The 13,745-nt window shown below is 42.1% G+C and overlaps 1 protein-coding gene across 4 annotated transcripts in view; it reads left to right on the top strand.

The window, feature by feature from the left end:
• Positions 1-13,745, top strand: part of LOC141907971 (uncharacterized) — a 77,449-nt gene that overhangs the window by 37,864 nt on the left and 25,840 nt on the right. For all 4 annotated transcript variants that reach the window (XM_074797709.1, XM_074797712.1, XM_074797710.1 and 1 more), the window contains 4 exons: positions 1,896-2,029; positions 4,377-4,476; positions 4,684-4,782; positions 10,845-10,925. In XM_074797709.1, coding sequence (XP_074653810.1) covers positions 1,896-2,029; positions 4,377-4,476; positions 4,684-4,782; positions 10,845-10,925 — 414 coding nt within the window. The remainder of the gene's footprint in view (positions 1-1,895; positions 2,030-4,376; positions 4,477-4,683; positions 4,783-10,844; positions 10,926-13,745) is intronic.

Raw genomic sequence — 13,745 nt, forward strand, 5'->3', positions numbered from 1 at the left:
GCTCGAATACCACCCAATCCCTGAATGTATCGGCTTACAAAATTTGAATGTACAATTTTGATATTTAAGCTCGAGAAATTATTCCGAATTGCTGTCATATGATCGAGCTATCGCATTATTTATGATAGAAATTATTTCGCCCTAAGCGTGCTCTTCGAACCCGAGTATGACGGACGAGATTCTTCGTCAGTCCACTAGAGGTCGTTAGTATGCGGTCCGTCTGCCGCTGTGTCTCGACTTGGTATAGAATTACAGAAACCTGCATATTAAACAGCTGTGATAATCACTATGATCATTCCTCCCTCGTCGTCTAAGCGCGGGGTTCGAAATGAGCTTGTAAGTGTCGTTATAATTATCGAGGTACAAGACTGCGCATTCCCATCTGGCTATCTTAATTTAGGTCAAGTGTTAATAAGAGATCTCGAAATTCTCCCGCGGATGAAAATTAAAGGCCCGATTGTCGCGAGTAGATTGTAATGATAGTTATTAGGTTGTGGGCATGCTGTGACTGTTGGTGCGCTATGTCATTACGTCTATTGTTAGATAGGTGATTTCGCCGCACGTCTTGAGCCTTATGATTGCTGGTTCGATGAATGAAATATATCGATAACGTTATTTCTATGTCGTATCGAGGATTCTTTCCAGGGTCGTCCTGTGGGTCGAGGATTCTTTCCAGGGTCGTCCTGTGGGTCGTTGTTTAATTGCCGTTATCAATAATTACTTCATAATGACATATAAATATAATATATCGATAACGTTATTTCTATGTCGTATCGAGGATTCTTTCTAGGGTCGTCCTGTGGGTCGAGGATTCTTTCCAGGGTCGTCCTGTGGGTCGTTGTTTAATTGCCGTTATCAATAATTACTTCATAATGACAAGATTTCATTAAAAAAACCAGTGCCTCTTTGTCGGGGTGGCGACTAACCTGGAAATCAGAAAAAAAGTACGAGGATATTCTTTTCCTTAACGGAGTCAGGGAATTATGTAAAACAGCTAAAAATTCAGGGAAATTTATTGAGATTGTGTATAAAATCTAATAGTTTCTGTCTATATCTTGCGTATTTGACTGTGTTAATTGATTGGATTCTTAGCTGATCAAGTCAGGGAAAAACAACTAACATTTATTTCAGGGAAAAAGTGAAATAAAAGTGGCCACCCTGCCGTGTTACCCATTTGTATTATGAGGTAATTTTGTGGCTCTGTACCTTTGATTTGTCAAATTAAATGCCGGTTTGTCATCGCCGAAATCCGTCGAGAGTCCTACGCCGTTAAATGTATTGACTAGTACGTGAATCGAGATAAATCGACCATCTATCATTAGACTCTACTTAGATCACACCGTCGAGACAAATCTCGACGTCGAGCGACTCTCCGCGGGGTTTCAATTTGGTAAAAACGCTGTCAGTCTTTTACGGCGATAGTACCCCGGGGATTTCCGTTTACTGCCACGAAACGAACAATGATCGTATCTTTTGAAAACCGTTTGTCGAAATGTAAGAGTCGAGATGATGCGTCGAGTTTTTCGGAGATGTCCGAGGGCTTTAATTCAGGGGCGGATCTAGGGGTCAGTCTGAGGGTCTTCTCAGAATTCTAGGGGCATACCTAAAAGAAAAGGGCACTGATAACACACCGAGCGCAGCGCGCGAGGCTAACACTGCTTCAGCGCAAAGCCCTTCCGGGGGTCTGAGGCCCCCACAGAAAATTTTTAGAATCCAGCACTGATTTGAAGCAATTTCCTGCATTTTGAGTCATGAAATTGTTTTGCGAGCAAAATGTTTTGAGGGCACTTAAAAATTTTGAGGGTCTTCCAGAAGACCTTTAAGACCCCCTAGATTCACGCCTGTAATTGTTTGTTTGACGATTTGATAACGTTATTTTTCATTGTTCGTTTCAGGCTCGGCTGCCGACGTGTCAACCCGACATGCACCCGGACGACATGCCCGAAGACTCGAAGGAATGGGAGAAACTGCAGTGGCGAGCCGACTCGGTGATGGACGGCGATCTGATGATGTTCCTGCGAGCAGCGAGGTACGTACATGTTCGAACGAAATCGATTTCGCGTCTTCGCACGCGACGCGTCTGACAGGTAGCTGTCGCTTCCGTCGTATCCGAAATCCAATTTCTCATTTCAACAATCTTCGAGACGTTCGTTCGAAATTGGACATAATTCGATAAGCAACCGATAATCCACGTAAATTGATAATTTCGCGCCGCGCGTGTGATAGATTCAATATTGGAACAGACGCAATCGAGCAGACGCAATCATCAATTAATTCAATTGATTTTAAAGCGCAGAATTCTAGAGAAAAGTTTGATTGAGTTAGTTTAGTATCGGTGTCGGGAAAATGTTAACTGAACTAAACAAACTCGACTACCATTAGAGAGTAGTTTCTACCCTTCAAGCGCGGAACAACTCCCAAAAATATGATAATACTGTCGAAATCAGAATGATTTTCAGTTAATTTTCAATTAAATTACTATTTTTGGTATCAAATTATTCTGATTTTTGGTAAAAAGTACATACTACAAATATCAGGTAGTCCAGTCTGATTACCGGTAGATTGAATATGAACCATTTTGAACGGGTATACATGTATTCAATGAAATCATAACCCACATGGTCAAACAAAGTTCAACTCTTTGAATGAAATTCACAACTCTAGAGTCGTGTATTTGAGCTATCGGTATTGTATTCGTAAACGGTATTTCGATTTTTCTAGTACCGCAGCGCCGCGTAATATTTGCCGTTTGCAACCCTTCGAAAATACCTCAGTGCTCGGCGCACGGTTTACATCGGTGGCATTATCGAAAACCACTCCGCCATCTTTTAATAATCCGACCATCAATTAATGTTTGAACATCGCCACGCAGTCGGCCTGCGTGTACGTAGATAACTGTATTGTTCGCAGTAATACCGTTTCTGCCGACGACTACGGGGGGGGGGGGTTTATCATGTTTTCCATATTAATAGAGAGGCTCGAACTGACGAGATCTGCGGCTAATCTGGCTCCGCGCTAACCTTGTCAATGCTAATTCTCACACTTTCAATCAAGTATTAACGAACGTCGGCGAGCCGCGGCTGTAGATACGCGGAATCATGTTACCAGATTCTCTCCCCTCTCTCTCTCCCCCCTCTCTCCCCTCTCCTCTCTCTCCTCTCTCTCTTTCTTTTTACCCCGACTAAGAAACGAGCGTGTTCTGCGCGATGAAATGTTGATCGTGATGAATCGGTCGTCTTATAAAAACATTTTGAAATTTGAAATCGATTCAATTTCACGCCAGTGCCAGTACTACAAAGGCTGGAGCTTCCACTGAGATCGTTCGTAGGGGATTCTGACTCGTGACTGGATGAACCCGTGCCTTAAACCAAACAAAAAATGTCAAGTCCACTGAAATTGCAGCCATTTAATAGTAATTTAACTTTAATAATTACATAAATTATCAGAATAAAATTAGTTATCCTTGACATGTTCATCAAGGATTCTGACTGGTGACTGGATGAACCCATGCCTTAAATTCAACATAAAACTAAACAAAAAGTGTTAAGTCCACTGAATTTGGAGCCAGTTATTAAAACATTCATTAATCACACGAGTTACCAGAATGAAATTAGTTATCGTCGACATGTTATCGTTCATCAGGGACTCGGACTGGTGACTGGACGAACCCGCGCAAACTCTTAGCAAACAAACGCGGTTTTCTGATCGGAATAACTTTGCACGCTCCGATTACTGCTCTTTTTGTCGGCGCGTTCTGTCGCTGTTTAAAGAAACAAATGGTTTTCTGGCATGATCGTCGTCTCAATGAAGATAAACGCCAGGATTAGGTATCATCGCCGCAAACGTGATGCGTTAAATAGATTGGTGTCGTATTTTTTCTCCCCGCGCTCTCTCTCCCGGTGACTCATTCGAGATTGACGTCGAGTTTTCGCAGCAACATTTCCAGATATCCTTTGTTAAACGCGGGACGACAAATCTAGTCGCCTTAATGGACGTTCTTAACCCTCAGTTTTCCGTCGCAAATGTTTACATTAATGATTTGAGTTCTAAGGCGGAGAGTGGCCCTGTAAAAAGCCAACCCATTTGATATTTATAAGACGTAAATTTCCAAGTCTTTGTTTACAAACTGAATTGGAAATGTTAACTTGAAATTATCTTTGTATTTAGGGTACTATCATGTATGCGCAGTCGCTGAATGCGCTGCATTATTTATGTCCTATTGAAATATAGCATTGCTCATAGACTACCTGTGACAAGCCCCACATAAAACAAACATTTATTAAGTGTCAACACAAAGTTAGCAAATAATAAGCTGTCGTCGTCGTTGAAATTAAATGAATTAATTCAAATATTATTACATCATATGCGTTTTGTAGGAGCATGGCGGCGTACGCGGGTATGTGCAATGGCGGATCGACCGAAGAGGGCTTCATAGCCGCGTCCTTAGACGAGACGACAGTCAACGCTTTAAACACCGTACGTATCCGATATATGTATCGAGAAAATCTTTTTTCTCTTAATCACGAATTAATCTACACTTGACAACGAGTCGGAGAAGGTCGCAGAATGACGTTCAGAATGACGTCTTCGACGTCGATGCGTAAACTACAATAACCCGCGCGAACCTGCGATTCGCGCGGGTTGGTAACACGACGCTTATATGTTGTTATGTATATTTTATAGCTCCACGGCAGTAATTATGACACCGGTAAAGCTTTGCAAGCGCTCGTCAAGTGTCCGGTTCCTGTCAGTATCGAAAAGAAATGGACCGAAGAAGAAACCGTAAGTACCCCTAAAAACGGCGGCGGTAATGACATCCAAGAATGCTGACGGCATCATCATTGAATTACTGTACTCGCAAATGATACCGATTAGAATTTAGATACTGCTTTTATGAGAGATGTTGCATCTCGCGGGACCTTGAATTCTATACTCGTAGGAACTCTTAGACTTGTAGCGAGTGCAATTGGGTCTCCTAGATTTAAAAACTGTCTTGGGTAGATAAGACTTTTAGGGAAGAGTTGTACTCTTGTGGAAAATGACAGAACCAGAAATGAATGAATTTCGAGTATTTTCCAGTTGTTTGATTATTGTATCAATTTCTCGTTTCATCGTCTTCCCGAGTTCGGCCTAAATCCATGATATTCTCTATTCAATGCATTCCTTGCATTTTCGCCGTCTTTGATTTTCGGACCTCGCATATTCAGCATATCCCGTTCTTCCGTGCGGATTAGCGGCCGTGCTTTCGTTCCGATGGAAATGTCGCGTTTGCGCGTGTTTTCATGCGTTATCACACCTATCCCCGCGCGTATCTTTAATCTCCTCGGTGTAAAATCTCTTCATTAGAATCCATCTCTTTGTTCAATGGTGTGTTTATAATGCACATAAAGCCTTCGGGCGGCGCGTCCGCGTCGACTATCTCGAGTATTGCGATGTGTTCGCCTGCGCTATGAGATCCCCTCCGGGCCAATTTGTCTCGTGTTATTTCCTTTAACTCCGTGTTCGGGAAGCTTTATTGCGACTCATTTCCTGCGCGATGAAAACCGCGCGTCGTCGCTCCGGCGCCGAGCGTTCTGCGTCGGATAATAGATGGCGCTGCGTGGTGCGTGCTCATCGGGGATGTCGACCGAACAGATCTGACCTGTTAATAATGTATTAACCTGGATGGTTGTGACAGAATTGCGGTGAAAATTCGGCTAATTTATTAACAGATCGAAATCTCACAGCCAGATTTCATTGCACGGCATTTGTTATCCAAGATCTGAGTGGACACTTACCTGGAAATCAGGGGAAGGTCAGGAAACTATGTAGAAAAGCCAAAAACCAAGGAAAAGTCGAGGAAATTTCTTGAGATTGCTAGATCACGTGTAAAATCAAATAGTTTCCGCCTCTGTTCTACATATTTTGACTGTGTTGGATTCTTAGCGGATCAAGTCGGGAAAACAACGTGCATGTCAGGGAATAGTCAGCGAAAAGCAAGTCGAATGAAAGTGACGACCCTGATGATGCTTTATAGTATGATCATCGAAATAGAACGCTTGATCGTAGTAATAAAAGGCTACGTATATTGCATCATCTCTCCGCGATTCAGTTGCGTTTTACTAAAAAATGTTACATCAAACCTTGATACAACGAACTATATTTTGTAAATATAACCGCACCAAAATTAGCATAAAAAGGGCTCTTACGTATGCATTGTCCCAGGTGGTATTTTTTTTCCGCTATGAACCCAGCCGGTTTAAAAGAAACAAATTTTTGATATTTTTATATTGATTTTTAGTCCTATATAATATGTACTGTTGCAGACGACAGATTGTTGCAAGTGTTATTTGTTATTTTGTTCCGTCATTGATTTTCTTAACTGCGCCCTTATATCATAAAAATTAAAAAATAGGAGGCGCGGCTGTGTATGCGTAATACTTTGTCCTGCTAGAGAGTTTACGAAGGCTTACTTTGAGTAGGTTGAGAAAAAATCATTTGTATACGGCAGCAGTGTCTTTCTCTCTGGTATTTAAACAAACTTCTCATCCAGCGTGTTTTATCAATTGAAACGAGGGCCATCGACAAACTGTTTTACTTATGCAACGAATACACTTCGACAAATGGTTGCTCGACGACGAGAGCCATTCGAAAATACTTGCGCAGAAATTCATTGCGCTTGAAACGATGCTTCACCCGTTGTAAACGCGGCCATTCTAAACGGGATTCTTGTCAATTGATGTCGCACTCAAGAATTGCCGAGTTTGACAGCTTATGCAAATGCGCTGTCGTTTCCTCGATTCGCCGGGTTCGTCTGTGAGTGTTTCGAAGACTCTACACTGACCCTCGGTGCTTGTTTTTCGTGTAGGAAATCTATTCAGGCAAACGCGTTATTATCAAGTTTGAATAGCAGTCCTTAGCAAAACTAAGACTTAATATTATTATTCTGAATATATTGATAATATATATTTGAATATCTTTGAGTCCATAACTTTAGAAAATAGTGTCTGATATAGGTGGGATGTAATGGGCATCACCAGAGGTGATCGGGGAGCAGACAGCTCCTAATTATTTTTTAAATTTCTTAAATATTTTGCCTTCAAAGTTCCAGATAACAAGTTTCGATTTCTAAAAATAAGTCTATTCAAGAAAATTCAAGCAATTTCTAGGATTCAGAAATGCTCAGCGGATATGGTACGAAGTATGGAATAATAGCACCACTTGTATCAATTCTGACCAGTCTAAAGAATCCTAAGTGAAGTCCCTGTTCTCACCACTGGAGAGACAATTTCCGCTTATACGTGTTACCCTTAAATCCCCTTTGTTCGCAGACAATAGATCGGGTATCGGATCGCGTTTCAGAAAAAGTAAGCCAGAAATTTCCTGAGCAGATGTATTTTAATCGAAGTACACGTCATGTGTCACGTCAGGTCGGTTAAGGCGAGAGACCGGCTACCGCTGTTTGTGTCGGTTGAAGTAGCGGATTTTTCGCCACTCTGATTCATTATTCATTCCTAAGTCGGGCACTTATTCGTCGAGAACGGCCGCAGAAACCTTTCTCTATTCGAGCGTAATTTGCCGTGAACTTCGCGTTTGTAAGCTTGTGTTTAACTAATCATAGTTCGAATTGCCATCCGACTGCAGCTTTCTCCGCCCGGGGCTATCGGCCGTCGACGAACAACTGTCCCCTGTTCAAAGCTTCGGGCGAACTTCATGAATATTTAGTTCCGGACGTTTTCACTCCAATGGCGGCTATTCACCTCCGATCGCAAGTTCGCCGCTGAAATTCTTTCCATAATCTGCTAAATCTACGTTCAATAAAACTGTAAACAATCTGATAAAGTACTGTACTATTTATGCATTGTTAAAATTGAATGTTTAGTCTTTTCTGCTTTTAGTGCAGTTCTGGTATAAAACGCTCTAAAGTGTTTATCTAATTATTCTGATGACAATTACACCGTGTTACTCATAATAGAACTCTCCGAGAGTCTCCCAAGTTTCCCCGGAAGTTCATTCAGCAATTTCTCTTTATTTTAGGATCCGCCTCCCTGAATTCTGCACAAAAAAAAATATCAAATTCTAAAAAAATAAAAATTTTTTCTGTTTATTCGTGTTTTCATCACAATTTTTCATTAAAAAAGAAATTTTTTTTTTGTTATTTTCAATCTGATAACTTGGAAAAGTTATGTTCGTCTTAATTTTCGATCTCGTGATTTGCCAAAAAATGTTTACTTCTCCCATCATTTGTAACAATTTCATCACAATTTTTGCCCCTTTAAGCAGCCTTCGGGGTCATCCATGTATTACATACGCATTTGGAGGGGGAGTGGTCAGTGCATTTGTATACTGAAATGCTAAATGTACATGTACATGAAAAAATGGCCGATTTTGCATACAGGGTGAAGGGGGTTGAAAATTCCAATTTTATCGAACGTAATAGATGAATGCTCCCATAGCGAAGACAGATTTCTAGGTTGTTCATTTCACGTGTAGACGATGATTACGTTAATTTAAACGAGCGTGTAATCGGGCGGTAATCCGGTTTAATTTGCTCTCATGCTTTACAGCGACTGACTGTCGGTCGTGTAACAGATCAGTACTCTGAGTATTTAATCCGATTTGGCTTTTCTTCGATGATCTCGCGTATATGACTCACGCGCGTTTGCTCGACTGTGGCCTAATCGGATTTTCGTCCGGCCCGATCCCCTTAATAACCGATAGCTGCGTATAATATACAACAACAAAAAAATAGATTGACTTATAGTCAGAAGACACGAATCGATTTTCAGTCAAACGATACTTTGATCGATTCTTCTTCAAAGTTATCTCGTTATATTGTGGTGTAGATTTAGCAAGTGTTGAAATACCGAAAGCCCAGGGGCGAATCCAAGCTATATTCCATTGTGGAATTCCACTCCAGAACATAGTCAGAAAAATGTGAATTACATATTTTCTAGAAGTACCTTACCTGACTGGTCAAGAATGATATGAGGAAATACCTTAAAATACAAGGAAAAAGTCATTTTTGAAATTTTTAGGAATATACAGGGATGAAAATCTTCCGACCATAGACGAATTTCCGACCTTTTCTAACATTTTCTTTATTCCTGAGAACAGTGTAAATCACCTCAATCGCGGGCGTCACATCGGAGCACTCCGTAGTTAGGAGTGCTCCTTAAGACGGTTTTTGGCAGTTGTTAGCACAACTGTTGAGTCGGAGAAACCAATATGGCGTCTCATTCAAAAAGCCGCTCTAATTCAGGCCCAAACTATTAACATTTTGACCAAAAGGAAGTAAGTTTTTTGGCTAAAAGTTACTGATTTTTGTTCCCCAAAAAAATTCTTTTTTTTGAAAATATTTTCCGACTTTTTCAATATGGGCTGTTTTCGACCCTGAATATTGTCAAATTCTCCAGCTGGATCCGCCCCTGAGAGCCGTGTGTTTGGGGACGGACGCTCGTAATGATGCGATTGCATTTCGAATTATTAGGTCTTGTTTTGGTCGTCGGGAATCAATGTTTCGCGGGCGCGGCTAATCTGGCGAATGATTGATGGCCGACGTTTTCTGGCGAACCCGAATCGGATCTCGCGCGCGCCGAGCAAAACGCTAACTAGGGAAATTGGATAATGGTTTAGATGTGCTTCGTTCGGCCCGGTAATGATGTATGTTAAAGGATCCGTTGAAATGAACATTGATGAAACGTATCTGATGACATTTAAGAAATGACCTACTGTTCGAGTCGATTGTGAATGCTGACACTATTCGGACAGCATCTATCAGTCCTAATGTTCAATGCGTCTTGCGTTTCTCACTTAGTTGCGCGTTGATACCTTTGTTGGAGTTTTCACATTTCTCGAAAAAGCTGCTGTTGTCGGCCATCGGCATGAACACTCCCATTATACATAATCTAGTGACGAATTCACATACTACCGGGGGTTTTTTGTGTTTGTTTGAGATAAATCGTTTGTTACCCATGTAATATGTATCTAATTACACCACTGGTTAATCGGGTATAAGCTGCGTTCACACTAGGATTTCAGTACGGTTCTAAGCGTTCACACTAAGAAATTATTCGAGGCCTATTCGCGGCTTATTCAGTTCCGTACTGAAATACGCGGCTTATTAAGCGCGGAATGTGATTCGGCGCCCAAAACCTGATTTTTTCTGTATTTTCTGTAATGTGAACGTAGATTTGGTGCTTAGCTAGCCGTGTATTTACATCGTCGTAGTACAAAACACTTGGCACTAATTACACTCCCCTCTATTGGCACACCGGGTGACTACTATACCGGGCTTACTAAGTGCCGAATCGTCAACTCGTAGTGTGAACGTAACTGGCTACGGTACTTCGTAAGCGCTGAATCTAGTGTGAACGCGGCTATATTTTACCTCAGTGAGTTAGGGCTGCTAGTGGCGAAAGGTCATCTGGTTTATCCATCACGTTTCAGCAGCATTCCACTCGTGCGGAAAGCGCGCTGTTTCAACATACTTGTATCGCATTACTCGTTCGATTGTCAATTTATGAAAGGCTCTAAGATGATCGAGAGATCGTATGAAAATATCCACATTTATTTGATACCCATTCAATCGGTTGTTGAGTCGTAGAGTTGATCGGTGTATAAATGAAAATGTTTTTAAGCGTTCAGTTTTTGTAAGGGTCTCAGTTTTTGTAAGGGTCTCGTGCATTCGCTTTTATTAAACAGCTGATATCAGTGAACAGCTTCCACTTTAGACAATACCAACAGCAGACGACAGGTGCACCTTCACTCGATGCATTAACGTTTTATTGTACATATTGAAAAAACCTGCAAAATTTTCATTCGCAATGGAGAAGATGATTATTGTTCTGCGTTATGTTTTGTAGAAGCGATTCGTCAAGGGTTTACGACAGTATGGCAAGAATTTCTTCAAAATTCACAAAGAGCTTTTATCGCATAAACAAACCGTAAGTAGAATACTGTATATATCGTAATCTGTTGTATCCTGAAATGTGTTGATCGTTCTTCGGGCTTCTCGTCATCGAGCCAGGGGGATCTATCTATTTAATGTTGCATTTGCGCTACATATATATTTACAACTTCACAAATTTTGTTCAAATTAAGAACAGACCAAGTTTTCATTTTTGTGAAAAGTCCGTCTTCGCTTCGGAATGGAAACGTTGCTGTCATTGCTGTTAATCACAGCATCGCGTTTAGCTGGACCGGTGATAACTAACGCGTAGCATTGATTTGGTCCATTCTAGCTACGAGCAATCATCTCAAGAGTGATTCTAGTAAGAGGCTAAGTTAGAATGGACTTATTAAAAGCGCAAATGCAGCTTAAATAGACAAAGTTACCCTTGTGCACCCTGAAACTGTATTGTATTGAACAGCAGACGAGATATGAAATTCATCAGTTCATCCCAATACCATCAAAATGCCGTTGCATTTGAAAAAAAACGCGACCTTTTTCATCTCATAGCGTGTAGTGTTTTTCCTTGCTTTTTCATGCGATGTATCGTGAACTTCTCTTCTGGATGTTATTTAGATCGATGTTGTGTTGATTGTAAGCCGCGTCCGTGTATACATATATCGTCATTCGATATTTGCATTATTTAACACAAGCCGTTGCTGGTCGTCGTCGAGGCGATCTCTGGTAGAGATCGTGCCAGTATATTACGCTATCAACAGAAGACGTTAAGCGGAGTAATAATCGATCAGCGACTGAAATTTATACGCGCAGCACCGCGTGATAACCGGTGAAAAAGTCCGTCTGCTAGAGACAAGATACGGCCATCCGTCCTTCCGCAAAGGGATTGAACCTAATATCATCGGCGACTTCGAAATCGGAAAGCGATTGAAGCACCGACGGTTCTTGTCACCTGCTTCGAGTGTTATCCATATGCTGGAATTTTAAAGGGGCTGCATTCATTGTTAGGCCTATGACATAGTGGATGCTAAAGTAGCAAGGCTTTCGATCCCCCAAAAAATACCAATTAAGCTCATTTTTTGCGTAATCTTCTATTTTTCACATCATATCAATATATTTTACGCGATAATCAGCATTGATAGAATATTGACATCCACTTAGGTAGAGGCAGAAGGGTGGCTGATTTTCAGAGGGGTCAATATGAAAATGAATGAGTCGGCCGCTCCTCCGAAACCTGTTGTCTTAAACACCGGCTTCGGGGCAAGCTAGAAGTGGTTGAATCGGACGCAGATTACGACGATCACCTGTTACGACCTCTGTTTTCGCGGGCTGTATCGAAACGCTATCGTGCGGGAACGCGGACGGTCGACGACGATAAATATTGTAGCCGTCGTCGTCGCCGCGCGCGTTCATACCGAGCTGCGGCAATAATATTATTGGATCACCGCGGTAATGGGTTATATGCTGAATATCTTAAGTGATCAATTCGCGTCGACTGTTTGCTTGTCATAACGTACGATTTATTCCGAATATAATTCGCGCCCGTCGTCGTTGATTTACGCGCTTTTTCGCCTCGCGACGTCTTGAGTATTATCATTATTATTATTATTATGATTATGATTATTATTATTATCGTCGTCCGATGATATCGGCGTATTTGCTTCGTAATGATATCGCGTATCCTGTAATCATCGATGTGATTTACGGACCGAACCTAACGCCGCGCCGTAATCGCTGCGGTCATCTACATATTTTTCCGGCCGCGAGGACGTGTATTTATGCTCTCGTAAGGTACCGTCTTAAACGAGTAACGCGGCGGTTATTATGGCCGCCGAATCCAGTCCAACGATCTCGGCCAATTGTCGATTACCCGACTCGATATGAATAAAAAGGGTGCCGTTAAGAAAAATATGACGCATCGTCGAAAACTATTTCCATAACGAAATGGATGCTTGCGAATTGACGTCTTAAGACGATGTTTTATGATGGTTAGATGACTCTCTTGCAACAAGCCATAACTTCATGACCGCATGAAAAAAAAAATTTCCCGGAACAGAAACGTCTTTGATCTCTCATCCCTGATCGTTCCCGTAAGATTTCCGGGACTATAATTGAAGGAATGATATGGGGGGGATATGAGATGCAGCATATTCTATCCGAGCTTTTGTTTGTATGCGCGCAGTTTGCGCGACTCTGGTTTGATTGGTTGTCGGAGATAATTTGCTTAATTTCCTGTCGACTGATTGCTCATAGAGAACGATGCCATCATCGGAGTGCTCCATCGTCGTGCAGCCGATCGGCGGAGTGCTCCATCGTCAGCTCCGTTTATGTATGTGTGTGTGTGTCGTCGTGCAGCCTATCGTCGGAGTGCTCCATCATCGTGCAGCTGATTGTCGGAGTGCTCCATCGTCGTGCAGCCGATCTTCGGAGTGCTCCATCGTCGAGCAGCCGATCGTCGGAGTGCTCCATCGTCTGCTCTGTGTGTGTGTGTGTGGATACCCCACCGACAATCTACTTATCCAGTTTGGTGCCGCGTTGAAAAGGTTTAATTTTCCCGCGACGAGACATCGACGCGACGATCGCGTGAGCGTTTGACGATCACGAATCCGCGCTTCGCGGCGACAGCTTTGTAACGGTAATCGCGGTATCCTCTTATTCTCGCACCGCGTTGTGTAAATTTACATCGGGGATGTTTAATTCAGACGGTCGTCGAGTAGATCGACGACTCTGTCACCGCGTCCGCGCTGTCGTTGTCGTTATTATTATTACCGCTGATAAGTTCGCGGTGGTAAAAGGCGACCAATCGATGGTCGAAATGATACGTAAACATTGAACGGGCGATGGTATCTCGTCGGTG

The sequence above is a fragment of the Tubulanus polymorphus genome, chromosome 7, assembly GCF_964204645.1.
Source record: "Tubulanus polymorphus chromosome 7, tnTubPoly1.2, whole genome shotgun sequence".
In the NCBI taxonomy this organism is placed as follows: Eukaryota; Metazoa; Nemertea; class Palaeonemertea; order Tubulaniformes; family Tubulanidae; genus Tubulanus; species Tubulanus polymorphus.